This window comes from Tursiops truncatus, chromosome 18 (assembly GCF_011762595.2).
Source record: "Tursiops truncatus isolate mTurTru1 chromosome 18, mTurTru1.mat.Y, whole genome shotgun sequence".
NCBI classification, from domain to species: Eukaryota; Metazoa; Chordata; class Mammalia; order Artiodactyla; family Delphinidae; genus Tursiops; species Tursiops truncatus.
This window is the reverse complement of record NC_047051.1, coordinates 2,872,391-2,900,373: the sequence shown is the minus strand read 5'-3', so window position 1 is coordinate 2,900,373 and position 27,983 is coordinate 2,872,391. Positions and strand designations below refer to the sequence as shown.

Genomic DNA, 27,983 nt, shown 5'->3' with positions numbered 1-27,983 from the left:
AATATTTCAAAGTTATTATTAAACCACAATGAAATTGTATCATTTGATGTTATTTTTAACCTTCCTGCCTCAAAAGTGCACAGTGCAGTTTACTCACATACATATTGTTTTGTTTTTCAAGCCACTGCCCAGAAATATGGTGTCTCGTCTTTGTGAATCTAAAAAGGTTTGTGCGGCAGCAGACATGCAGCTTCAGGTGGGTGTGTGCCTTTGTTCTGAAGTTTTCCACAGATATTATTCAAAATAAATGTATAACTTTAAATTCTTGCCAGTGCTACCCATTTATTATAATAATTATGCTTCCAAAACATCTTTCCTCTGAGTTCAGAGAACTTGACCTTGACTAATCATTTGGTCTTCCAACCGTCCTTAGGAAGTAGATGTCAAATAAGGTTATTTCCCAATTTCAGTGGAAAATCAAAGAGTGGAAAAGTTTTACCTGACTTCTTCTAAATGGTGCATTTCAGCAACCAAGTTATATCTTTTTGTTCACTTTGTATCTTTTTTTAAATTTGTGTTTTTAGATGTGAAGTTTAAACAGTAATGACTTAGTTTTTAGTAAAACTCAAAGCCAGTGTTCCAGGTTTCCAGATAAAGACGAGAAACATTTTATAAACCATCTGGATGTCAGGTCTGTGTGATACCAGATGTTTAGGTTATTTGTAATTTCTGAGATTGTTTATGGAGTTATTCCTCTTCATCAGATCTTGAGTGTTATGTAAACACAGCCTAAACACCCATCTTTCATCTCAGGCAGTATTCACTTTCTAATGATCCAGTCACCTGTTTAAAAGTGTAGCCACTATTGAATTGCTTTATAGGTGTATAAAGTTCAGTCCCTAGAAAGTAATGAATGTGCTCTGTTTTTTTGGACCTCAAAATACACGTTTCAGTGAAGAAGATGCCTGCTATAGACGAAACCATGGATTAATAACATTATTTAGTGTCTATTTGTATCACACAATTGCAAAAAGATTTCTGGATTATTTGAAAGGTTAACATTACGTGGCAGTAGTCTTCTGATTTACTCGTATCTGTCGTGGGAGTCCTACCTTTTAAAAGCCCGTGTCCTGGCGTCCTTTGCAACACTTGTTCCAGTGATTTTCTTCTGAAAAGGAAAACCAACCTTTCTGTACTTCTGCCCTCCAAAAAGAATAAGGAGAGAGAGGGAGAGAGAGGGAGAGGGGGGTTGAAAAGCTGGAGGAGAAGGGAGGGAAGGAGGTTCCCACCCGAAGGGCCGCTCACGCTGCTTTCCTGTCACACAGCCATCCCCCGAGCCGTGGGGACAACCCAGGGTGGAAGGGAGTTGCTGCAGATTTCTAAGCGGGTATCAGTAGTGGTTTTTAAATTGTGCCTTTTAAATTGTTATTTATTGCTGTACATTATTCTAGAAATAGCTCCTGTTTTTCTGCAGCTCTAAGGTTCCTGGTCCCAAGCACGCAGGACCCCCGGGGGGGGGGCTTGTCGCCTAGGGTTGTTTGGTTCATCAGCAAATGAGCATGAAATATTGGGGTGGCCAAAAAGTTCGTTCGGGTTTTTCTGCTAGATGTTGCAGCGTACAGAAAACCCCGAACGAACTTTTTGACCAACCCAATATTGTTACTCATTGCAGAACAGAGAATGGAAAGAGCTGTATTTAATATATGTTTAGATTGCCAGTTATAGCAAAGCAATATTTAGGAAATGTCTATATTTTTCCAGTGAAGGTTTAAACTTGACTTTATAATATAGAACCATAACTCTCTATCTAGATGAAGCCAGAAGTTATAGAGGTCATTTAAATTTTTTCTTTTATATAAACTAATCCTCACTTCTTTCAAGTCAACAGCTGCACATTCTCTACAGATTCCTATTTTGAATCCGAAAGATATGTATCGGAAACATAATCACTTGACAGTTTTTTCTTTTAAAATAAAATATTTTCTACTTGCTTGCTTCAGGTAAAATGCAGACAATGTTAATAAGTCAAATGTTGCAGTGAAAAAGCACTTTACTTGAGGTTTTCTGCCTAAAGTTTAGCTTTCAGAGCTTGGTAAATACGCAGCAGTTCATGTTTAAACTCCTTCTAATGCTTTACTCTCCTCTCATGTTTCAGTGGCCTCTGTCCTCTCCTTGGAGAGGAGTGAGCCTTCCCTACCAGTCACCTCCTTAAGCCAGGGTCGCCCCGCCCAGCAGCTGCTTCCTCTGAGCCCTGACAGCAGGGCTGGGGTCTGCCTTGGTCCTGGCCTCAGACTCTCCGACAGCTGCTCCTGAATCCTGTGTAACACCCCTGCTTCCTCACCTCACTTCACCCCGCCTTTCACCTCTCATCAACGAACTAGGATTCTCACCCTGTCATTTCGCTCATTTAATTACATCAGGATTCTAGGAAGAAGCCAAACAGTATTTATTAGCTCCAGGGGGTCACAGGTCATAACTTAATTTTTTCATATTTCCAGATATATATATATATATATATATATATATATATATATTTCCGTGTGTGTGTGTGTGTGTGTGTGTGTGTGTGTGTGTGTAGTTCTGTGGTCACAAATTTAATTCACTACACTGTACAGAAAGAGTACCTTATAGATAGGGTTCAGAATTCCTTAATATCCTTAATCATGGAGAGGTTGAGAGCTTTCCTTTTCATCATTAACATGGTCTTAAATGTGGTATGAAATGCAAAATACATCTCAAGCCTCATACACTTATACGTGTGACTGCCCACCTGCGACTTGCAGTTATTTTTCTGGTAGACTTGTAACATCTTTGGTCGCCTACATCATAGATGTAAGCATGGTGCCCAAACTAAATAGGTGCGTTCTTCCGTCCAGGTCTTTTATGCTGCTCTGGATCAGATCTACCATGGGAAGCATCCCCTGAGGAGCTCGACCACAGACATCCTCAGGGACACCCAGGAGAAGTTCTATGGCTTACCGTACGTCCCAAACACTGTGAGTCTGGCGTTCCGACCCTGTTGTGTGCCATTGAATGGGTGTACGTGTCAAGTGGGCGGGGTGTGAAATCCTCTCCTGGATGTTGAGGTTTCCTGAGGGGCAAATGCTAGAAACGCCTGACTCACCCACTGCCCCCAGCCGTCCGTTTACATGTACTTATTTTCCTCCTGCCAGCAGGGTTTTTCTAGATTCCTAGGGAAGTGGGCTAAAAAAAGGCCCTTGGAGTTAGTCTGTGTTCTTTTTCATTATTTATTTGTGACGAGAAAAACAGCGATGTAAGATGAACGTGATGATCGGTCCCCAGCCGCTCTCACTGCAAAGAGAATCCACACTGATTGAGGACCCGCTTGTGTCGGGACCGTGACGGGCACCCTCGGTGCTCTGTTGGGATGGAGAGCGGGCGCATCGCCACCGTTCACTGAGGACCAGGTGCCAGACTCCGTCCGATTGCTTGGCAAAAGCCCTGACTCAGAAGGACCCTGTGAATTCGATGCTTACCCGTCACAGGGGTGCACGGGGGGCTTGTGCCAGTTACGTACCTGGTCTAGGGTCGTGTGGGTAGTGAGCGGTGGTGTTGGGATTCCCACCCAGCCTGAAGCCGTGTCCTCAGCAGCCCAGGTTCCGTGAGGAAGCTGCATGCTGGGGAAGAGTGCCCTGGGTCCTGGCACTCAGGAGACTGGCGCTTTCATATCACTCGGGACCTCAGGTCCAAGCGATGGGAACCCGACTCCTAGTGGCTTAAGCAGAAAGGGTGTTTTTTGAGCCCCGTGGCTGGAAGGTGCAGGGGTCGGTCTGTTTGGTTGCCGGTTAGCTGGGTTGAGTTAGTTCTTACACAGTGTTGTTAGAAATGTTTCTCCTTCTTTCGTCTTTCAGCTGTGTCTTTCTCTGGATTTGCCTTATTCTCAGGGAGGTGGCCCTGACTTGGTGGCATGGTGGCCACCGGAAGGTCCAGCTTAGCCCATCTCATAGAAAGAAAGCTCATTTGAAAATGCTCTGTAAGCCGTAAAATGCCAAATAAATGTGGTTTCATTTGGTAACAGTGTTGGATACCAGCATGTGTTGTGCTGAGTTTAAGTTCATCAGTAAACTGTAACTGTCCACTAGATCTTCAGGTCCTAATACTTGAACATGTGGGACTGTTCATCTTTACCAGACAAGGAAAGTCACAGGAAATTTCATCTTCATAAGATTCCTTATCAGCAGTGTTTGATTGTCATAGAAGCTTCGTCATCTATTTGTGATGCGTAATGCTAGTCACACTACCTTCCTATTTTTGACCATATATATAAGAAATTTATTGTTCCAGTGCTGTGTACTACTGTGTACTTGAATTATCTATATTAGTGAAAATCTGTAATAATAAGAATAGTCTCACTCTTCATCAGTGGAATCATAGTAACACTTGCCTACATGTAGGGAAAAACGACATCCTTTAAGGGTGTTTTCCCGTTTACGGAGCATTGCCTGACCCACGTGCTTTTGTGCTCATTTTATGTTCTTCTTTGCTTAGCTTTAAAATCAGTGTGACTTGAACTCCACGTGGTTATGTCACCAGAGGGTAGTGAAGTCGTAGGGACATCAATATTAGGAGGAACTGGGCTGCTTTCTGAAGCCACCTCAGCTTGGCTGAGTTGTCACCCCCAGCTTGCTTTATCTTAAGTCTTATAACAATTGAGCTGTGTCTCTTTTTAGAAGAAAACCCAGGAAATTCCCTGGTGGTCCAGTGGTTAGGATTCGGTGCTTTCATTGCCGTGGCCTGGATTCAGCCCCTGGTTGGGGAACTGAGATCCTCTAAGCCGTGCGGCATGGCCAAAATAAAAATAAAAACAATGTTAGAAAAATAGAAGAGAAGAGAACTCAGATTTCCTCACCATGCAGGTTTCTTTTGTGTAGTGATTAGATATACAAAGATGAGGTGACATTGGTACCCAATTCTGCATCAACTATCAGTAAATTATTTTTAATTTAAAAGGAAGGATGTTGTTATTAAGTCCACTATCCTTATTCTAACTCCTTTGAGAAAATATAAAGGTTTATCTCTTCACTGAGATTACCTCCCCCATTCATGGTCAGTAAGCTGTAGCTCTTTGTGTCAGTTGTTTTGGGAGGTCTTTAGAAGAAGCATAGCTACATTTAGAGAAAACAGGCATTCTTTAAAGGCTTGTCTTTTTTTTTAATGTCTGAGCGCTCGTTGATTTGCACAAGTGTTCTGTCCTTCCTGCGTAGCAACTTTGGCCTCTCATCCATTTGTCAACTCACCGTGAGACCCGTAACAAACCTTCCCGCAAACACAGAAAATGAGACCAGGGCGCTCGTTGGAATTCTTCGGTGTAGTATCCATCAGGATAGTAAGACAAGAAGAAAAGATAGAAGCGCTGGAAAGGAAGACACAAAACTGTCAGTATTTGCCGATGATTGATTGCTGAGAAAATCCAGAGTGTGTAGAGGTAAATTATTAAAATTAATGAGAAGTTAGCAACTTTTCTAGATAAACAATATATAAAAATTTAATCCATCCCTGTTTACCAGCAACAAACAAAACAATTGTAAATATACCATTAAGGCAAGAAAAAAATATAAGGTGGTGCCTCCCCAGACGTCTTTTTAAAAAAGCAGCTAATTTCCGGCTCCTACACAAACAAAGAACTGAACCATATTTATAGATAGGAAGACTTGATATAAAAACAGTATCACCTTTTCTCCATTTAACCTATACTCTTAATGTAATGTGATTCTCCTCGTTTGTTGGCTTGAAGCTAACGAGCTGAGTGTATGATTTTATGTGGAAGCGCGATGGCCAAGGAGCAGCTTTGAAGAACAGTGGCAGGTGGGTGGGCTTGCCCCGTCAGGATTAGTACTCAGAGGAGGCTGGAGGAATTAGGACAGTGTAACGATGCTGCAAGGGCTGCAGGGACAGATGGTGGAGCAGAGCCCAGAGCCTGAAAGCTGGCTCAGCACATTTACGGCCTCTTGACCACAAGCTGAATAACACTGCAGGTCTGTGGGCCGAGAAGAGATTGGTTTATTTTAAATGGTGCTGTCGCTATCCATCGTCCATATGGAAAAGAGGAAACTTGGATCTGTCTCGTTCTGTGATAAATAAGTAAAGAGTTAAATTTGTAGAGATGGTGGGAGTGTCTTTCTGACAGCTCCTTTCTGTTCCTGCTCAGACTCGCATGTCATACAGACAACACAAAAGACATAAACTGTAAAACAGTAGACTGATACATTCCACTGTATTAAAATCTGCGTCTTCCGTTCATCAAAAAACCAGGTGAAAAACAGTGAAAAGCTACAGACTGGAAGTAGAGGTTGTCAACACATGTAACTGGAAAAAGATTCTTTTCCTTTTTAAATTAATTAATTTTGATTGTGGTACAAAAAACACAGGACATGAAAGGTACCATCTTGAACCATAAACAAGACGAAAAGACAACCCTCAGAATGGGAGAAAATATTTGCAAATGAAGCAACTGACAAAGGATTAATCTCCAAGATTTACAAGGAGCTCATGCAGCTCAATATCAAAAAAACAAACAACCCAACCCAAAAATGGGCAGAAGACCTAAATAGACATTTCTCCAAAGAAGATATACAGATTGCCAACAAACACATGAAAGAATGCTCAACATCATTAATCATTAGAGAAATGCAAATCAAAACTACAATGAGATACCATCTCACACCGGCCAGAATGGCCATCATCAAAAAATCTAGAAACAATAAATGCTGGAGAGGGTGTGGAGGAAAGGGAAGCCTCTTGCACTGTTGCTGGGAATGTAAATTGATACAGCCACCATGGAGAACAGTAGGGAGGTTTCTTAAAAAGCTAAAAATAGAACTACCATACGACCCAGCAATCCCACTACTGGGCATATACCCTGAGAAAACCATAATTCAAAAAGAGTCATGTACCAAAATGTTCATTGCAGCTCTATTTACAATAGCCGGGACATGGAAGCAACCTTTAAGTGTCCATCAGCAGATGAATGGATAAAGGAGATGTGGTGGCACATATATACAATGGAATATTACTCAGCCATAAAAAGGAACGAAACTGAGTTATTTGTAGTGAGGTGGATGGACCTAGACTGTCATACAGAGTGAACTAAGAAAGAGAAAAACAAATACTGTATGCTAACACATATATATGGAATCTAAAAAAAAGGTTCTGAAGAACATAGGGGCAAGACAGGAATAAAGATGAAGACATAGAGAATGGACTTGAGGACACGGGGAGGGGGAAGGGTAAGCTGGGACAAAGTGAGAGTGGCATGGACATATATACACTACCAAACATACAATAGATAGCTAGTGGGAAGCAGCCACATAGCACAGGGAGATCAGCTCGGTGCTTTGTCACCACCTAGAGGGGTGGGATAGGGAGGGAGATGCAAGAGGGAGGAGATATGGGGATATATGTATATGTATAGCTGATTCACTTTGTTATACAGCAGAAAGTAACACATCATTATAAAGCAATTATACTCCAATAAAGATATTAAAAAATATATAATTTTAGACATTTAGCCAAAAAAAAAAAAAGTACCATCTTGGAAAAGACGGTGCCTTGAATGCACTGCATAAGATGACCTCGGTGTTCGTTGGGGCATGCGGTGAAGCCGTGTCAGGATGCCATCTCACTCTCACCCATCAGGCGACAGAGAAAACCACAGACAGTGACCAGTGCTGGCCAGGCTGTGGAGTCACAGTCACACGTGGGCAGAGTTGCGTTTGCCGTGACTACTTGGAAATCAGCTGGGTGTCACCTCTTAACGTTGAGGATAGACCCTGTGACCCAGCAGTTCCTCCTACGTGGAACCCAGAGAAAGTGTTGTCTTAGGTCCTAAGCATTGAGGATAGGAATGTGTACAACAGCACTGTTTGTAAATGGGGGGAAAAGGAGGGGGCTTCTGGGAAGAACCCACGCAATTGTGAGCACAAAAATAGATGAATGATTTCGGGCATATTCATCGGCTGGGATACTGTGCAGCAGGGAAATCGCGATGATGAGCTTGAGAAGCAAAACGTAAAGTAAAAAAAAAATGAGCTTCAGAAGAAATAGATTTTGTACATTTATATAAAGTTCAAAATCACACAGAACTAAGCAGTACATTATCATAGATCTCTACGTACTTAGTAAAACTGTAAAGAAAACGAAGGAATAGTAAGCCCAGAATTGAGGCAGCGCTAACCGCTGGAGCAAGGAAGGGGAGCACAGAAGTCTTAGAAATATTTTATTTCTTAAACTGATTAATAGGCTTGTGGTTGATAAATTGGCCATTCTGTGGAGTATAGGAATATATTCTTGGTATGTAGAACGTACCCTACGTGTTGAAAGGCTGTTTTGACTGCCGTGTATGGGGTACAGAGGGGTTGGGGGACCAGCTGGAAAGTTATTAGCGCGTCGTCGGGACAGCGCTGCTGGCAGCCCTGGTGGGGGGAGGGGGTGTCGGGCAGGTTCGGGGACCATGTGGAAGGTGGGTGTGGAAGGTGGGGAGCCTGGTGGGGCCGGGGCGGGAAGTTGGGTTCAGGGTGACTGCCAGGTTCTAATGTGAGATGGACAGGAGACTTCTCGAGTCCCCCGAGACCAGAGGAGGGGCAGTTTTCCCCTCTACTCATCTCCAGAGATTGTTTTTCTCCAATGAATCATTTTATTTCCTCAAATTAAACAATGAGAAAAGGAAAATATAATTTATACGACAACCTACAGCACATTGAGGCTTTCCGATGCATCGTACAGCTGGTACAGCGGGTACCCTGGGATATTAGTTTTCATTTCCAGAGGCAGGCTTCTCCCCAGAAGGATGGGTGAAGAAAAGAGGCGCCTTCGTTTTCATCAGGCCCTGCGTTCTTCCTCCCCCTTGCTGGGCTGTGCCCTCACCTGGGCCAGCATCCCTGGGGGCTGAACACCCCTCAGGCGCAGCTCGGTGACACTGTGAGGTTAGCTACAAGGAGGAAGAGGCCGCTGGACGGGCAGAGGAGGGTCAGAGGCTCAGGAGCCCGCAGACCCACTTGGTGCTGGCGCTCCATAAGCTGGGAGGGGCGGCCCCCGCGGTGGGCAGGGCTGGCGTCAGTGAAACAGGAAGACGGGAGGGGTGCAGAGGGGAAGGGTTTAGCCTGAGGTGAGGATGCTGTTGGATCCATGGGTCTGAAGGCCAGGAAGCAGATCCTGGCGGGAGCCGTGTAGATTTGGGAGGTGTTCACCTTCAGAGAGGATGCTGTGAGCTGTGGAGGGGGACAGCGCCCCTGAGCGGGGGACCTGCAAGAGGTGGCACACCCGGGTCAGCCGGTGTCGGTGGGGAAGATCTTCTGATTGAAATAGCTTTTTCTCAAATACCAGCAAAAACTGAAATTTTAAACGTATTTCCTATTTCTACCACTATTACAGTACAACGCTGTGCCCTTTTCTATTAATTTAGGGTTACATTGTGCTACGTCGCTTGGACCATCAGTTGTAGGACATTTATCGTGGATGTGTGTTGTGAGTTCCCAAAGAACAGACTGATAGATAAACTTTCATCAGACAACTCACATGTGATCTGAGGGCTTCCCGTCTGGAAACTGCTCAAGTTTTCGAGCAGATTCTTAAGCTGGTGTTTGCCGCTGTCACGATGATAAGTGCAAAGGACAGTGGCCGCTAGTTGACCAGTTGGGAGTTGGAGTGCAGTCAGGGGTGACCCGGTCGTTTGTCCAGTGTGCTCACCCGGGTCAGCGTTCATTCACGCGCCGCCCCTGACCCCGGAGGGCTGAGCCCGCAGAGGGGAGGGAGCGGGAGAGGCTGGGGGCAGCCCGGCCGTGTGCGCTTGCCTTGTGGTGTTTCCCTTTGGTTGGTTTTTCAAGAGTCTCAAAAAGAAGAAAGGTAACAGAAACACTCGCCACGAGAGGACGTCATTGCTCCCCACGGTTGGGGTGTGCTACCGCTAGAGGTTATTTTCTCTCCTGCTCACTGAAGAACTTCTTTCTTCAGAATATACACGTGAGTGTGTATAGAGATCCATGCAGACACCCGACGTGTGCATTCCAGCACGTGAGGAATTCCGGTTTTATAGCTTTAATTTTGAATGTATATTTCAAAGCTCTTCATAGATGTCACAAGTTCAGTTCATAATAAAATTGTGTCAGCTTATTGACCATGTGGCGTCAAGCATTCATGAGTTTATTTTAAAAGCTCTAATTTTAGATTAACTGATAAAACACTAAGATAAGGAAATATCTATTAGATGATTTCTATCTAGATTAAAATGGCAGATGTTTTCTTATTAGTTATTTTTGAAGAAAGCCTGGTGAGAGAAAGCTTTGATCACGTGGGAGCCTTTATATAGAAATCCGAGGTCCGCTTTTGGCCTTCGTCTATTCTTGCCTCACACTTGCTCCGATGTGGGTTCAAAGAATGGCATAAATGTCTCTTTTTTTCAACGTGTAAAAAAAAGAAAAAATACTATTAAACAGTAGAACTAGACCCCGAGGTGGTTAAAAGTTCATCATTTTCTCTCCAGAGAATTCCACTTCAATTATTTGGTAGAAATTCTCATTTCTCCTATTTTAGCTCTTTTTCCCCCTGGGGAAGAGGTTACATTTCCTCCTGTTCTTATGCCCTGGCTCTGGTACAAATGAAAAAAGTCTCCTGGGAGGTAAAGGCATGCCCAGGTGGCACAGTTTGGAGTATCTGACGTTGCTAAGCAAATGTTAGATTAAACAAAACAATATTTATTTTTTCTCTATCTTAAATACAAAGACCATATGGTACATACCTAGAAAAACCTAAGTGGTTAATTGCATGTTAAATTCCTTTCCTCTTTGGCTGCATAAACAACTGAGAAAATATTTACCTTCTCTGTCATGCTAGATTTATTTATGACTTTGTAACTAAAACACAGAAGTGTTATAAATTGAAACTTTAATCTCACAATTGACTCACTTTCTAAAAATTTATATGGTTTCAGTTTGTGGGACAGCTGCAACTCTAGATTTCACTGATTTAAAACATGAGGAAATTATGTGACTACCCGGTTGTTTTTATAATGTAGTCCTTTGAGCCAAGTCACCGACTCTCATTTTCATCTTGGTTTTCATGAATAGTGCTATGCTTTTTTTCTTTTGCCTGAAAATTCACATAGGCTAGATAAAATGAAATTTAAAAATCCAGGATATTCATTTGTTCTTTACCAGGTAGACTTTGCGTTTTAAATAATACACGTGTGTCTTGTAGATTTGATGCTGTTTACATTTCCAGAAGCTTCCGCCCTAGTGATCGTCTGAGTGAGTCACGTTCTTGTCCATGGTGAGCGTGGGCAGGATGCAGGGAGCTCGGGGCCCAGAGGGCTCGTCCTGGTGTCTTTATACCTGTGCCCCTGGGACTCTGGGGGCAGCACCAGCTCCTGTAAGAGGCCTCTGGTTGAGTGATGCTAATCTTACATTTTAACTATGTTTGAGTCATGCATGCATGTGACCAAAAATCCGAAGGCGTGAAAGGCTTTGCAGCTGGTCTCCCTCCCACTCTGGCCCCGTCCCCTGGGACACCGTGTCACGTTGTTCTCTCACACGCACCTGAAGATGGAACCAGCTCCCACAGACACAGACATGCGTCTCACCTGCCTCTGCTCCGGGTGGGCCGGCCTTACGCGGGGCAGTTAGTGAGGAGCCCTTGTCTCTGCAGAGAGACCTTTTCTCAGTGCGCCCTGGAAACCCTTCGGGGGTGGGCCTTCCCGCCGCGGTCCTGCGGGTCCTGCGGGTCCTGCATTCTGGCCTCAGGCTGTGGCGCGCCCCCTGCCCGGAGCCCCCTCCTCTTCTTCACGCTTGCCTCCCGGGAAAGGCCGCTTCTCCAGACCCCGTCCTTCCTCTGTCGCACAGTCTCACAGAAAGCAGGTTTGCCCTCCCTATCCTTCACCCCAGGTTCTCATTTCTTGATGTCATTTGACTAATTCCTGTCGTCCCAAATGGAGTGAAATTCCCTAAGAGCAAGGCCCATTCTCATTTATTCACCGCTTCTCCAGGGCCCCACATGGTATGCAAGGTACACGCCCAGCAAATATTTATTGAAGATTTTTTTTAACCTTTTTATTGGCCATGACTTACATACAGTGCACAAATCCTGATATACAGCTCCATGAATTTTTATATACGTACAGACCTTTGTAACCACCACCCAGGTCAGGAGACCAACGTTTCCGGGACCTCAGAAGGCACTGAACCCCTCAGTCAACGCACCTTCCCCACGAGGTAACCCCTGGCTCTGCCCGTTTGAGCCTCGTGCAAGGGCTGTCGTGTGGTTTGTACTCTTGGGTCCTTGGTGACCCAGGTGAGAACAGTCCCGGTAGAGCCGTGGGAGTGGAGGCCCAGTGAGTGCGGGTCAGGAGAGGACGGAGGGAGGGGACTTGGGGACGCTCTGGTGATTTCCTGCGGGGGGAGAGGAATGGGGCTTGGAGGGGGCGTGGGTCAGAGAGGCTGTTTCTCTGTTGGATTTCATTTTGGTTTTTAAGAAGAGAAATGACACGCAGAGGCTGGTGGGAAGGATCTGCAGAGACTGACAAAGAACACTGCCCGAGAGTGATGGGGACGTGGCCGGGGGTGAGTCTTCCACAGGCGCGAGACTCCGGTGCACGCTTGTGGGAAGAGGCTGGGGCCCGGAGGGGCCGTGGTGGACGTTCCCTTCGGGCTGCTTTGTTCTGTGGTTCAGGACGCGGGCGTTAGGGAGTGAGTGGGGACATGGCGCCGCTAGCTCCCAGGACGGCGTTAGGGGCCCGGGGCCCACAGGAGGCAGGCGAGGCCCGCCGGGCCACGGCACGGCCGTGGGGGCTCAGGCGCCACGCTCTGGCCAGGGCTGTGGCTCTGCCACGTGGGTCCGGTGGCACGAGGAGGTGGTGGCCTTGGAGCGTGCAGAGCTGTCCTGATGACCCACCGTGGGCTTGCCGGGCAGAGAGAACATGAGTCCCGGGGCTGCGGCCTGTGCGCAGGCGGCGGGCTCAGCGGGTCCCGAGTCCCGGCGGGGTCTGGGACCGGCTCCTAGAGTGAGGGAAGGGCCTCGGAGACAGCGATGGTGCAGGCGTAACCGTGGGCGCGAGACACGAGGTGGGGCTGAGGACGGCGTCCCCCAAGGAGAGGAAGAAGGGAAGGAGTCAGGAGGCCAGGGCGCCGTGAGCTTCCTGTCGCTGCTGTCACAGGTCTCTGCCCATTTAGTGGCTTAAAGCAGCACAGGCGTTTCTCCTCTCAGGGTTCTGGAGGTCGGGAGGCCGAAGCGAGCCATGGGCTAGAGTCGCTGTGCCGGCAGCCGGCCCCCGCGGGGCTCGGGGAGGCTCACTCCTGCGCTGGCCTCTCCTGGAGGCCGCACGGCTCCACCTCGTCGCCCTCTCACGTCGCCTCCACCCTTGACCTGCCTGCTTCCCTCCTGCAGGGACGCGGGCGGTGGCATTCGGGGGCCACTCACGTAACCCGGGGTGCTCCCTGGGGTGCTCCCGCGGCCTCCTGTGAGGGGCAGCTGCAGGTTCTGAGGCGGGGGGAGGGGCATTTAAGGACTCGCTGAGCGGTCGCTGGCGTCCTCAGACCTGCGACAGGAGCAGCCTTGGCGAGAGCGAAGATGAGGCAGAAGTGAGAGCCTCCGGGAAGGAGTGGCCGCAGCCGCGGGAGCGGGGAGCTGGGCAGCACCGCGGCCTCCCGTCCAGGCCGGGGACCCGGGGGAGGGCCCGAGATCGCGGGGAGAGCCAGGTTTCTGTTGCAGCAGAAGAGTGAAGGGGGCCGTCAAGGGGGCAGGTGAAAATACAGGCAGTTTTGCTCCCGACGAGAGCTCAGTGGAGAGTGGGCGGGAGAAGAGGGGAGGGCGGGAAGTGGGACCCGTGGAGGGGGGCGTCGTGTGGCCTCCTGAGCCAAGAGGGCGGTGGTGGTGATGGAGCAGGTAACCCTGTGGACGCAGAGACCTGTGTGCGCCCGCCCAGCTGCTCTGTTGTCACAGTAAATTCCTCAGAGTGGGATTGCTGGGCTGCAAGTCACGCACAGTTTATTTCCCACACACGTGCAAAGTTAAAGTCCAGATAGCGTTCCCTTGACAGTGTGATAGGCCACACACGCTGTAACTTATTTTTACTTGTAATTCTTTTATTACCAGTAAAACCAGCATCTTCCCCTATGACACTTTTCCATCTGTATGGATGTTAGGGGGTGAATTGCCTATTTTTGTCATCTTCCCATGTTTAGGTTGATCTTTTTGTTACTGATTTTTATAGGAATGTTAACCTTTTATCTTTTTTGTTGTAAATATTTCCCACACCTTGTTATTCAGCTTTCAACTTCGTTTGTAATTTTTTTTTTTTTTTAACATTCAGAAGGTTTTATTGTCAGTTTGCTAGATGGTGGTGATTGTTGTTTTTAGTTAAATCTATCAGGCTTTTCTCTGAGTTTCCTGTCACGCTTAAAAATAACTTGTTAGCCTGAGAATATTTAAATTTTTGCCAATATTTTCTTCTAGACTCTTGTGGTTTTATTTTTGACTTTTAAATCTTTGATTACTTAAGCTTCTAGTGGTGTAAAGTATGAGATTTGGAACCAGCTTTACTTTTTCTTATTGGTTTTTGAAAAACCCACTTTCCCCACTGATTTGAAAAGGCCTCCTTTATGAGATGCTGAGTTTCATATACAAGATTTGTGTCTGAGCTTCCGTTTCAGGGCTCCTGCTGAGGCTGGATAATCCTTTGTGACGTTTTTTGTTATCAGTTGTTCTGTTTTTGTTCTTTTACACAGATGCCTTACTCTGTTACGGATCTGCTTGTTCCTATCACACCGTTTTATATTTACTGGTCTTCTTAGAAGTGCCTCACACATCTTGTTAAATGTATTCCTGTTGTATGACTTTTTTTTTTTTTTTTTTTTTTTTTGCTGTTGTGAATGGGTCTGTTAGTCTCTCTTTCCCACTTCCTCTAGCTGTTTATCATCGGCACATAGAAAGTTATTTATTTTAGTCTGTTGATTTTGTGGCTGGCATTCTTAATGAACACCTACTGCTTTTGATACGTATTCACTGGGGTTTGGAGGTTTTCCAGATACCGCTCTCTCTCTCTAGATGTGTATTTACATGTATAGATGAAACCTCACAACACGTATAAATAATGTTTTGCTGCCCCTTCTCAGTATTTCTGTGACCCTGGTGTCCTTCACTGAGCATCCTGGTCGTGTTCACGGTCTCAGTGGCATATTTCTGGTTGGAGCTGTGATTTGAAAGCGAGCCAGCACGTGTGTTTGAGACTATTCCTGGATCAAGAGTGTGTATTCAGATTATGAAGGCAGGAGTGAGGCAGTGAGGTGTGGACACAGGCAGGGAGGCTGGAGTTCTTGGGGGTGGGGGGGATGAGCAACAGAGGCTTCCCCAAGGGTGAGGTCACCCCACGTGGTGGGTGATGCAGGCGCAATGCTTATATGGACCTCTAGGCTCAGATGCCCGCTCGGGGGCCTCAGATGTTCCTCTGTGACGGTGAGCTCTGACCTGTGTGGTTACTGTGGAGAGGGAGTGAGGTCATGCATGTCAGAAGCACTTAGCCCAGGGCCTGGCACGTATTGAACACACAACAAATGTTAAGTATCATTGCTGTTACTATTCTTGTCAGTGTAATACATGATTACTGAAAGGGGGGATTTCATGATACAGGTGGTGTGTGGGAAAGATAACTTCATCAGTTGCATGTAGGATGGCTGAGAGCAGAAGCACGTTCATACATTAAAGTAGACGGACATCCCTGTGTGTTCGGCATTGTTTGGTCAGGATGTTGAGGCTGATCCCTGCCCCGCAAGGACAGCCGTGGGCCGGGCCACTGAGTCCCTGGAGTAGTGCGCCCACGGCCATGTGCTCCAGCACTGTTTCCCCGACCAGGTTATTCATGTGTGAGAATGGTTTACCTTGGAGTCGTTTACATCTCGATTTGTAACGTATATAATTAATAATTATGAAAGCAAGCACCCAGCTGGTTCATTTATTTAATAGACTTTCTCTTCAGGTCTCTAACTAAGTGATGACGTAATCATTCTTTTCACATGTGTATGTTTTTCAAGTCTCAGGGAAGCTTTGAAATACTTGCTGATTTATGGAGAGTAAAAAGTGAACCAGACTTTCTCAGAACATTTAGAAAAATTCAGACACTTAAGAGCTAAAATCAAACAATATTTGAAATGATTTATACAATTTCAGCAATAACTTTTTTCCACTTAAGCCGGCGTACAGTCTAAACAGCCCTTTCATGCTCAGTCCTTTAAATGAAAGCAGTGGAGGTCTATAAATCAAGCGATCGTTTACACTTATCTCATAACACTTTTTCTAACTCATTTTCCCTCTTAAAACTTAGTATATCCTCCAGAAATTTGAACCCGTCCTATATGGAGTTTAAATTAAAGTGAATAAGTAAATACATAAGAAGATCTTGGAGAATAATATCCGGCCTCAGCTTAGTTTAGAAGAGCAGCGTGACAGCAAGTGCTGCTGCGCGGGCTCGTCTGAAATGAGGGAACCGCTGTAGGTGGTTGGTCTTGGGGGTGAGAGAGGAACCAGCCCCGTCTGTCACTGGGGGGACCACGGCCGCTGGTCCCGGGAGGACCCACAACACTTCGTCCTGATGATTTCTGATAACCTCGTATTTGAAACAGTTCACTCGTGAGTTGCAGACATCGCTCCCACGTACCTTGCCCCAACTTCCCCGATGATGAGGTCCAGTGCTAGCATGGTGCGTCGTCCAGTCTGGGAAGCGACGTTGGTACGGTCCTTACTCGGTAACCTGAGTTATTTTCACATCTGCATTTGCTCATTGTGGTCACTCCTGAAATTGACTGTCGTTCATTTTCCAGGGTGGTGCGCCTCAGAACGCTTACACCTCATGAGCCTAATCTATAACCTACAGCTCCTTCTGTTCAGTTTAGAGGATGACCAGGCTTCATGATCACCCTGGAGACAGGACAGTAGAAGCAGGATCAGGAGAGACTGGCCCATCATCCGAGAGCCTGCTTTCTACTCACTAGAGTGTCGAGCACTAAATGCAGAGCGCTGCGGGGAGGGGCTCTTGATCTCTTCGTCATCTGCTTCCCTGTTGGGGGAAATCCACTATCTTAAGATCACCCATCTTAAGCTTTTTCATGTGTTGTTATATCCTTGGCATCTCTCTGTACTTACAGTAGCACTGATTTTCTTATCAGTGTCCTTGAACTGTTAACTCATTGACTTTCAAGCATTCTGACCAAACCCACAATACAAAATGCTTACGTTATATGTTTAGGTATGTAAAACTGAAACAAAAGTGCCACAGACTAAAAGTTACTCTAATTGTGTGCACTGTACTCTAGTATTTTCCCTTTTTTTAAATTTTTTAAAATGCTCATTACAACCTGCTGTATTGGTTTCACAAACCACTGTAGAAAATGGCCTCACAGTCTGAAGAACACCATGTTAACTGATCTTGTCCTGTTCTTTTGCTTACTCTACCCTTCTTTCCCAAATCAACCAGAAGACCTTTTCAGAGAGAGATGCTTTACAACTACGTCATTTAGAAATAAACCACGACTCCCATTTGATCCCAGCCCCGCCGTTTCTCCTCACGTGGTACTTCATTTGACAGACACTGTCTTTTAGGAAAGACACGTGTATGTATAAGACAGTGTGAAAAATGACATGGTGCAGTCTGGGATGCTCTGCTGTAGAGCGGGGAGTGTTCAGGTCTGCCTCAGGGAGTACGAAATAACTTCTTTCCTGGGCTTGGTCACTTCTGATTCAGATTCTGCCCCAACTGAAGCCAGGGTAGGAGGAGGGGAAGAGGGACAAGTGACGTGTGACAGGAGGAGAGGCCTGAACTTTGTGAGCAGAGCAGGGACGTGAGCAGATATAAACAGAAGGGAAGAGTTATAGTTTCAATACAGAGGATGAGGTGGAGGGTACAGAGACTGAAGGCAGGGAGAAAAGAATCTCTCCAAGTAACAGAAAACATATAAAAATGTAGTGAATTTACCATATACTTAGACACATCCATTTTTATTTGTAAAAATGATCTACTTGATCATCTTGGTAATATTTCATTCCCTCCTATCTCAGCAATGCAGTCTCAAAATCTTCTTACAAAATATATTTTTATCCAGCATTTCAGTTGTTTCATTCAGGAGGGTTGTTCGAAATACCACGTTCATCGTGCAGCAAAACTGATGTCCCTCCGTCAAGTTTCTCTTTCTTTCCTTCAGGTCTTCCTGTTATGCTTTTGTTTAATGTTATATTGGGAGATTGCCTTCATTTTTTTTTTTCTTCCTCCTGTTTTTGGCTTGGTTGGTTTTAGTTTTGATTTTCATGATTATATTTTTATTGCCAGTAGCTGATGCTTCCTCTTTCTTTTTCATAGCATCTTGATCTTGTTTAATGAATGCAGCTTTTTTGGTTACAAAAATAAATGCACATAGACCCTGCCCTAAAGCTCTTACAATCCAGGCAAGAGATGATGAGTTTCTAAATCTGGGCATTGACAGTAGGCATGTATATAAGGGAAAAATTTAAGAAATGTATTGAGATAAAATTGTCAGGACTTGAGGACTGATCAGTATCTGGGGACAAGGAATCAAGGGTCAGTGCTGATTCTCAATCTGATAAAAGAGCATCTAGGAAAAACCCACAGCTAACATTCTACTCAGTGGTCAAAGACTGAGAGCTTTCCCCTAAGATAGGAGTAAGACAACATTGTCTGCCTTCTATTCAATATTGTATTATAGGTTTAAACCAGAGCAATTAGGCAAGAAAAAGAAATAAAAGACATTCAGACTGGAAAGGAGGAAGTAGAGTTTTCTCTATTGTGAGTAACATGATCTTGTACATAGAAAATCCAAAGGAATTTCCAAAAATCTATTAGAGCTAAAAAACAGGTTCAGTAAGGTTGTAGGATATGAGATCAATAACAAAAATCAGCTGTATTTCTGTACTCCAGCAATAAAACCCCCAAAATTAAGAAAACAGTTCAATTTACAATAGCATCAAAAATAAACTGATTTTTAGGAATAAATTTAACAAAAAAGTTTAACACTTGTATACTGAAAACCATAAAATATCGTTGAAAGAAATTAAAGAAGACCCAAATAAATGAAAAGATGTCTTGCATTCATGGATTAGAAGACTTATCAATTAAGATGGTAACACTCTCCCAATTGACCTGCAGATTCAATACAATCACTATTGAAATCTCAGCTGCCTTTTTTTTTTTTTTTTTTTTTTTTTGCTGTACGCAGGCCTCTCACTGTTGTGGCCTCTCCCGTTGCGGAGCACAGGCTTCGGACGTGCAGGCTCAGCGGCCATGGCTCACGGGCCCAGCCGCTCCGCGGCACGTGGGATCCTCCCGGACCGGGGCACGAACCCGTGTCCCCTAGCATCGGCAGGTGGACTCTCAACCACTGCGCCCCAGGGAAGCCCTCAGCTGCCTTTTTTGCAGAAACTGTCAGGCTGATTATAAGATTCATATGGAAATGCAGGGGACCCAGAGTAGCCAAAACGGTCCTGAAAAAGAAGAGAAAATTGGAGGAGTCACATTTCCTAATTTCAAAACTTGCTACAAAGCAGTAGTAATCAAGACTGGAATTTCAAGAGTAAAGTCACCAAAATGGTAATGTAGGAGATCCCAGTCTCAGTCCCCCACAGAGATCAACAGTTAGCTATCCCTGAGCAAAAACATCTCTGGGAGAGTCCTAGAGTCCACTTAAGAAATATCAGAAACAGTGAAATAAAAAGCCTTAGAATAACCTCACAAGACGAGAAGGGAGCAGCTGCACGTTGCTGCATCCTGCCAGCCCCCTGCCAGCCCCACTCGACGTCCAGAGGGAGCTTCCCTGCCGGACAGTGTGCACCTCACTGGGAAAGGGGCGGGGGGAGGTGACCAGCCTCCTCAGCCTTCCAGACGCGTGCCAAGGTCCACTTCAGTTTCACCCACCCCAGATCAGCAAAGGTGAGATGTACAGAGATGGCGAGGAACCAGGAGGAGAAGCAGGGGCCGCCAACAGCAGCTGTGTCGCAGGAGTGATGGCGGATCACAGACCTGCTCTGCAGACACACCCAGCACGTTCTGCCGCCAAAGAAACCAACGTGCAGCACAGTGCAGACCCCTGTAGGTTTCAGCAGTGTTCTCCCACAGGTGCACATGTGCCCTGACACCTGAGTCCCTCCACTTCCTCTCTGACCCCTCCTGGTGGAGCCTGGGAACTGCACCTCAGGCCTCTGCAGCTACGTGAGTGCAAGACGCCAGCCTAGACCCTTGGGGATGACCTCCACTGCCATGTATGCCTCAGGGCTCAGTAACTGACCCCAAAGAAATGGAGATCCAGGAACTGTCCAACACAGAACTCAAAATAATTGTTCTAATGGTACTCAGAGAACTAAAAGAGAGCACAGAATAACAATTTAATGATATAGAGGAAAACAATACAAGAGCAAAATGAAAAGTTCAACAAAGAGATAGAGAACGTAACTGGAGAATTCAATAGAGAGCTTCAACAGCAGACTTGACCAAGTGGGAGAAAGAATCAACAGAAGACAGATCAATTGAAATTATCCAGTCAGAGGACCAAAAAGTAAAAAGAGTAAAAAAAACTGAAGAAATCCTACAGACTTAATGGGACACCATCAAGAGAAGTAATGTAGTTATCATTGGAGTCCCTGAAGGAGAAGAGAGGGAGAGAAGGGGTAGAAAGCTTATTTAAAGAACTAATGGCTGAGAACGTCCCAATCCTGGGGAGTGATCTGGATATCCCAAGTTCATGGAGCTAACAGGCCACCCTGAAATTTCAATCCAAAACAATCTTCTCCAAGGTACATAATAATAAAACTGTCTAAAATCAAAGACAAAAGAATTTTTAAAGCTACAAGAGAAAAAATTCTTTCATACACAGAAATCAACTCCATAAGGCTATGAGCAGTCTTCTCAGTAGAGACCTTAGAGTCAAGGAGAGAATGGGATGAATATTCCGAGTGCTGAAAGAAACTGCCAACTAAGAATACTTTACCCAGCAAAGCTGTCCTTCAGAAATGAAGGTGAGATGAAAACTTTCCCTAATAAACAAGAGCTGAAGGAATGCATCACCACTAACTCTGCCTTGCATCACTAAACCTGGAAGGAATTCTTCAAGCTGAACTGAAATAAGGCTAATTAGTAACATAAAAACATACAACATATTGGTAAAGACAAGCATATGATCAGGTGCAGAATACTCAATATTGTAACATGGTGTTAACTCGGGTGTAAAGGTTAGAAGACAGAAGTATTAAAAAGTAGCTGTTGCGGGCTTCCCTGGTGGCGCAGTGGTTGAGAGGCCGCCTGCCGATGCAGGGGACATGGGTTCGTGCCCCGGTCCGGGAAGATCCTACATGCCGTGGAGCAGCTAAGCCCGTGAGCCATGGCCGCTGAGCCTGCGCGTCCGGAGCCTGTGCTCCACAACGGGAGAGGCCACAGCAGTGAGAGGCCTGCATACTGAGAAAAAAAAAACCAAAAAACAAAAAAAATTGTTGCTATAGTAATTTGTTAATAGATACACTATATAAAAAGATGTAAATTCTGACATCAAAAACATATAAGAAAAGGAGTAAAAGAAGCGTAAATGTTTTTATGTGATCAAAGTTAAATTGTTCTCAGTGTAAAACAGACAGTTATATCTCTAACATGTTTTATGTAGACCGTATGGTAACCATAAAGCCTAAACCTACAGTAGATTCAGAAAAGATAAAGAGAAGGAAATCAAAGTGTACCGTATGGAAAATCATCAAGTTACAAAGGAAGTTAATCAGAAAAGGAGCAAGGAAACTACAAGTGAGCCAGAAAAACAATTAAAAGATGGCGTGAAAAAGTCCTTACGAATCAGTAATTACTCTAAATGTAAACGGACTGAACGCTCCCATCAAAAGGCATAGAGTGTCTGAGGGATTAAAAACTAACCCAACAATAAGCTGCCTGCGAGAGACTCACTTCAGCTTTAAGGACACAGACTCAAAAGCAAGGGATGGGAAACGACGCTCGTTCAAATGGAAAACAAAAGAGGGTGTGGGTAGATACACTTACATCACACGGAAGAGACTCTGAGCCAAAAATGGTAACAAGAGACAAAGAAGGTTATCACATAATGATAAAGCAGTCAGTTCATCAAGAAAATATAACAGTCATAAATATACATGCACCTAACATCAGAGCACCTAACCGTATTAAACAGATACTAACAGATCTGAAGGAAGAAACAGACAGCCTTATCATAGGGGACTTCAGTATCCCAGTCTCAGCAATGGACAGATCATTCAGACAAAATCAATGGGAAAACGCTGGACTTGAGCCATGTTTTATACAGACGGACCTGACAAACACAGAACATTGCACTGAACAGCAGCAAGGTACGCATTCTTCTCAAGTGCACGTGCAACGTTCTCCAGCATAGATGATGTGATAGGTCACAAAACAAGTCTTAGCAAATATAAGAAGACTGAAATCATACCAGCTATCTTTTCTGACCAAAATGCCATAAAGCTAGAAATCAGTAACAGGAGGAGAGCTGGAAATTCCACAGATATGTGGAAATTAAACAACATACTCCTGGAAAACCAGCAGGTCAAAGAAATCAAAAGAAAAAATTTAAAATATCTTGAAACAAAAATGGAAGCAAAACATATCAAATTATGGAATGCTGCAAAAGTGGTTCTAAGTGGGAAGGTTATAGCCATAAACACCTACATTTAAGAAGAAATACCTCAAATAAACAACCTGACTATAAACCTCAAGGAACTAGAAGAAGAAGAACAAAAAAAGAAAACAAAATTAAACTCAGAGTTAGCAGAAGAAAGGAAATAACAAAGATGAGAGAGAAATAAAGAGAGACTAAAAAGACAGTAGAAAAGATCAATGAAACCAAGAGCTGGTTTTTTGAAAAGAAAAACAAAGTAGACAACTGTTAGCTACACGTAACCAAGAAAAAGCGAGAACTCAAATAATACTACAAGTGAAAGAGGAGACATTACAATTGATAATACAAAAATACAAAGGATTGTAAGAAGACTATGAACAATTAGACACAGATTGGACCACCCAGAAGAAATGGATAAATTCCTAGAAACATACAACCTATCAAAATCGAATCATGAAGAAATAGGACATCTGAACAGACCAGTTACTAGTTAGTAAGGTGATTGAATCAGGCGTCAAAATTCTCCCAACAAACAAAAGCTTAGGACCAGGTAGCTTCATTGTGAATTCTGCCAAACATTTGAAGAAAAAAATACCAATCCTTCTCAAACTCTTACAAAAAAACAGAAAGGAAGGGAACACTTTGCAAATTAATTTTACAAGACCAGCATTACTCTGATGCCAAAGCCAGACAAGGACCAAGGAAGGAAAATTAGAGACCAGTGTTCCTGATGAACATAGATGCAAAAATCCTCAACAAAATATTACCAAACCAAATTCAACAGTACATTAAAAGGACCACACACCATGATCAAGGGGAATTTATTCCAGGGATGCAAGGATGGTTTAACGTCTGCAAATCAATCAGGTGTAATCACCATATCAACACAATGAAGGATAAAAAATTACATGATCATCTCAACAGGTGTGATGATTTGTGACCTTGGATAAGGCAGTGGTTTCTTAGATTTGACAGCTAAAGCACAAATCACCAAAAAAACCACAAAGATAATTTGGAATCATCAAAATTTAAAAATCTGTACTCAAAGGACAGCATCAGGAAAGGGATACAACAACTCAGAATGGAAGAATAGATATCTGATGGGTATTAATCTCCAAGAATACATAAAGAGCTCCTATAACTCAACGATCAAAAGACAACCCCAATTAAATATGGGCAAAGGATTTCAATAGACATTTCTCCAGAGAGGATACACAGATGGCCAATGAGCACAGGAAAAGATGCTCAACAACATTAGTCCTTAAGGAAGTGCAAAATCAAAACCACAATGAGGTTTACCACTTTTTGCCCGCTGGGATGGATATAATAACAAGAGACAATAACAAGTGTTGGCAAGGATGTAGAGAAACTGGACCTTAATACACCTCTGGTGGGGATGCAAAGTGGTGCAGAAGGTTTGGAAAACAGTTTGGCCAGTGCTCAAAGTTAACACAGTTTCTGTATGACCCAGCAGCTCCACTCCTAGGTATATACTCAGTAGAAATGAAAACATATGTCTGCCCCCACATTTGTACACTAATGTTAACAGCAGCTTTATTCATAACAGCCAAAAAGTGGAAGCAAACCACATGTGCTTTAGTTGACGTTTGGATGAATGGACGTGCAGATACCGCACTTCCACGCAGCGGAATATGATTCTGCCACGGAAGGGAGTGGAGTGCTGGCACATACTACACCGTGGATGGCGCCGGAAAACGTGCGCTAAGTGAAAGAGGCCAACACAGTGCCAGTTACTGTACGGCTCCATTTATATGAAGTATTCAGAACAGGCAAATCCACAGAGACAGAGAGCAGAAGGTGGCTGCCAGCAGCTGGGGGAAGGGGTGCCGAGTGAGTGCTGGCGGGTCAGGGGTTTCTTTGGGGGATGATGAAAATTTGATAGCACAGCTTTGTGAGTATACTAAGAATCACTTTAAAATGTAAATTTTATGGTGTGTGAGTTTTATCTGAATTTTTAAACAGAGCGAATGCCGGCAGCCGCCGGGGAGCAGGGCAGGGCTGTGATGGGGGACACGTGGTGGGCGGTGCTCCTTCCCGCGAGGAGGACGTTGAACTGCGAGGCCAGCCGGAGGTCAGCTAGCGCAGAAGGTGTGCTGGCTGTTGTGACGTGGAGTGAGACTTAGTACCCTAGAGATTTAGAAGGAAGTAAAAGGCCATCAGTCCATTTCAGCCTTAAACAAGCCACTGCTCACAGCTGAGCCTTTGGAAGATCACACCTTGCACTTTCAAACTCAGGAGATGTGAGAAGGAGAAAGCCTGCCCGTAGCACCTGTTATTATAGCACTGTGAAGTAATGCTAGTTGATAGTATTTTTATAGGAAAGTTGTAATAATACTTAGGTGTTGATTCTTTTTATCCAACACTTGTTTTGAGTTGTAGTAGTACGCACTGTTGGGCATTACCCAGGTTTTCCATATGTTTCAACCACAAATATAGCAGGGTTTTTTGGGGGGGTTTTTTTTGGTAAGAAATTGCTAAAAGCTGTTACGTCAGGAATTTTGGACATTGTTCAGACGAAATAATCGGGGAGGACTGATGACATGTTGATTGAAAGCAGGCAGCCCTGGTAATTTCAGTGGATCAGTCACGAACTTTATTTCTGTCAGTTACTCTGTACAAAATGCAGGTAGTGACACGACCTGCAGATGACATAGCATCGTGAGCCCCGGGCTGCACTTCTGTGCTGCCGCTCAAGGAACTTCTGGCAGGGGCCCAGGGCCTGCCTTACACGCGGGGCAGAGACTGCATGCTCCAAGGGGGAGCGTGTTCTTACCTCTCTGTAATTCAGTCTCATCTCACCAGGAGCATCACCCTTAGTGAGACATATTTCTTCACTGCACACGTCTATCTTTTGTATTATAACACATCGTAGGCAACACAAATGAAAGTTAATAGCAGATTCTTTTTTTTTTCTTGCGGTACGCGGGCCTCTCACTGTCGTGGCCTCTCCCGTTGCGGAGCACAGGCTCCAGACGCGCAGGCTTAGCGGCCATGGCTCACGGGCCCAGCCACTCCGCGGCATGTGGGATCTTCCCGGACCGGGGCACGAACCTGTGTCCCCCTGCATCGGCAGGTGGACTCTTAACCACTGTGCCACCAGGGAAGCCCCAGATGTACTTTTTGATGCAGAGGGATCTTTCACCGTGCGAGTTAGGAAATGAGTTTGCAAAGTAGCAGTTATTCCAACCAAGGTGGTTGGGTACATATCTTTTGTCACTTCAGAAATTGTGCCTGTGTGTGTATAGTCAGTACACTATTTTTTTTTACCTATTTGTTGACATCTTAATAATTTCAGGGATTACTGAAACTAATTACAGAAAGGGAATTGGGACTGACAGATGTCAGTTATGTCCAGATTACAGCAGTTTGGTTCTAATTGTCCTACCTTTCTACCTGCTTTCTGTGACTCTCTTGAGAACACCGTGCTGGTCACAGTGTTGTCCCCGACTGCAGAGGATCAGGTCTGTGGCTGATGAGTGGAGGCCGGCACAGTGCGGGCCTCTTCCCTACTCGCCCTCGTGTAATCCGCACGGCAGCCCTGCCAGGTGGGCGTGGTCAACCTGCCAGGTGGGCGTGGTCAAGGTGAGGGTCCGGGAGTCTCACAGTGATGAGTGCCAGGCCGGTGGCCCTTGTTAGTGTCCGCCTCCCCGGCCGCAGTGTGGCCGTGAGGGCGGCGTCTGTGAAGGCTCCCCCGGGCATGGAGAGGATGACTTCGGAGCCATCGCACCAAAGCTCCCCACCCCCGGCGGGTAAGGTGCCAGCCGCCGCTGCCGGTATGGAGCTCAGGGAAGGAGGAACGGCCCCTCCAGTTTTCTCTCTGGAGACTCTGAGGGCATGATAAAACTCCTTTGGAACTGGGAGAGTATTTTGAAAATATGAAGCAAGTGTGTTTTCATCCCCCCGTCCGTAGATCACCTTCCCCAGCCCGTCCACAAGGACGATCCGGGTGCTGACCAGAGAATAGAGGGGAGAGGGGTACCGTGCTGGGGGCGGCGGCCCTGAGCCCAGGACTCTGGTCTGACACCGGGGACACACTGCGCCAGGGCCCCAACCAGCAAGAGAGGAGGGAGCTGGCAGCACAGCCTTCCCGCCGCCGTGAGGATGCGGCGGGCTGGGGGGAGACCTCGTGTGTCCCCCACTGTCGGCAGTGCCCCTTCATCACCGCTGGAGGAGGCCTCAAGCTGCAGTGTCATTGGAATGGAAACGGAGGGAAGTAGGGAGGGAGCCGCACAGGTTCCTGACTGCCGGCATGCAGAGTGAGGCGGGGAAGCCGGGGCTCCAGGGGAAGCTCCCGGGTCCCGGGCCTGTTTGCTGCAGGACGGTGCTGAGCCCTAGTTGACATCAGATGGTTGCAGGTGTCCTCCCCTCTTTGTACCTCAGCATGATCTCACAGGAGAGGGGGCTTCCGGCCTGTAGGTTGGAGACGATAGCTACTCATCTCTGAGGGTCCCTGGGAGGGGGGAAGGCGGAGCTTCAGGAGCCTCTGCTCCCACCGGTTCGATACCGGCCCCGCCCCCGGGGTGCGGTGGCCAGGGCTGCACCCCTGCTCTTGGCTCGTCTCCCTGCCGAGGAGTTCCTGTTCTGTGTTCCCTTCTTCATGCACGAGCAGAAAGTCCCATAGTCTACGAAGGACACACCCGTGGAGGCCCTGCTGCCTTTGTTGAACTGCGCAGTCATGAAGACAGTAGCAGAGTCCCTCTTCTTGGTTTTTCTTGTTTTTTTTATGTATGTATTATTGAGCCATTCTGACAGGTGTCAGGTGACATCTCATTGTGGTTTTGATTTGCATTTCCGTAATGATTAGTGATGTTGAGAATCTTCTCGTGTATTTGTTGGCCGTTTGTCTCCCTTGGAAGAGAACGTCTTCAGACCCTCTGGCCCTGTATTAAGCAGGTTGTTTGCTTTGTGTTGAGTTGTATGGATTCTTTACGTATTTTAGACATTATATAATGACATCATATATCATTTGTTACATGATTTGCAAATATTTTCTCCCTTTCCACAGGTTGCCTTTTCATTTTGTTGATGGTTTCCTTTGCTTTACAGAAGCCTTTGAGTTTGATGTTGCTCAGCTTAATTTTGCTTTTGTTGCCTTTGCTTTTGGTGTCAAATTGAAAAAGTCACTGCCAAGGCTAATTCAAGGAGTGTTTTCCTATGTTTTCCTCTTGGAGTTTTATGGATGATCCATTTTTCTAGGTTGTCCTTTTTGTTGGTGTCTAATTGTTCATGGTAGTCACCTATGATCCTTTGTATTTCTGTGGCATCAGTTGTAGTGTCTCCTCTTTCATTTCTAATTTTATTTGACTCCTTTGTGCATTGTTTTCTTAGTGAATTTAACTAAAACTTTGTCTATTTTGTTTAACTTTTCAAAAA

The 27,983-nt window shown here is 45.4% G+C and overlaps 1 protein-coding gene across 1 annotated transcript in view; it reads left to right on the top strand.

Annotated features, from left to right (window-relative positions):
* The window catches only part of MIPEP (mitochondrial intermediate peptidase), a 133,316-nt gene that overhangs the window by 74,459 nt on the left and 30,874 nt on the right, over window positions 1-27,983 (top strand). The window contains exons 15-16 of the mRNA XM_019936885.3: window positions 122-196; window positions 2,817-2,936. Of these exons, the coding sequence (XP_019792444.2) occupies window positions 122-196; window positions 2,817-2,936 (195 nt within the window). The remainder of the gene's footprint in view (window positions 1-121; window positions 197-2,816; window positions 2,937-27,983) is intronic.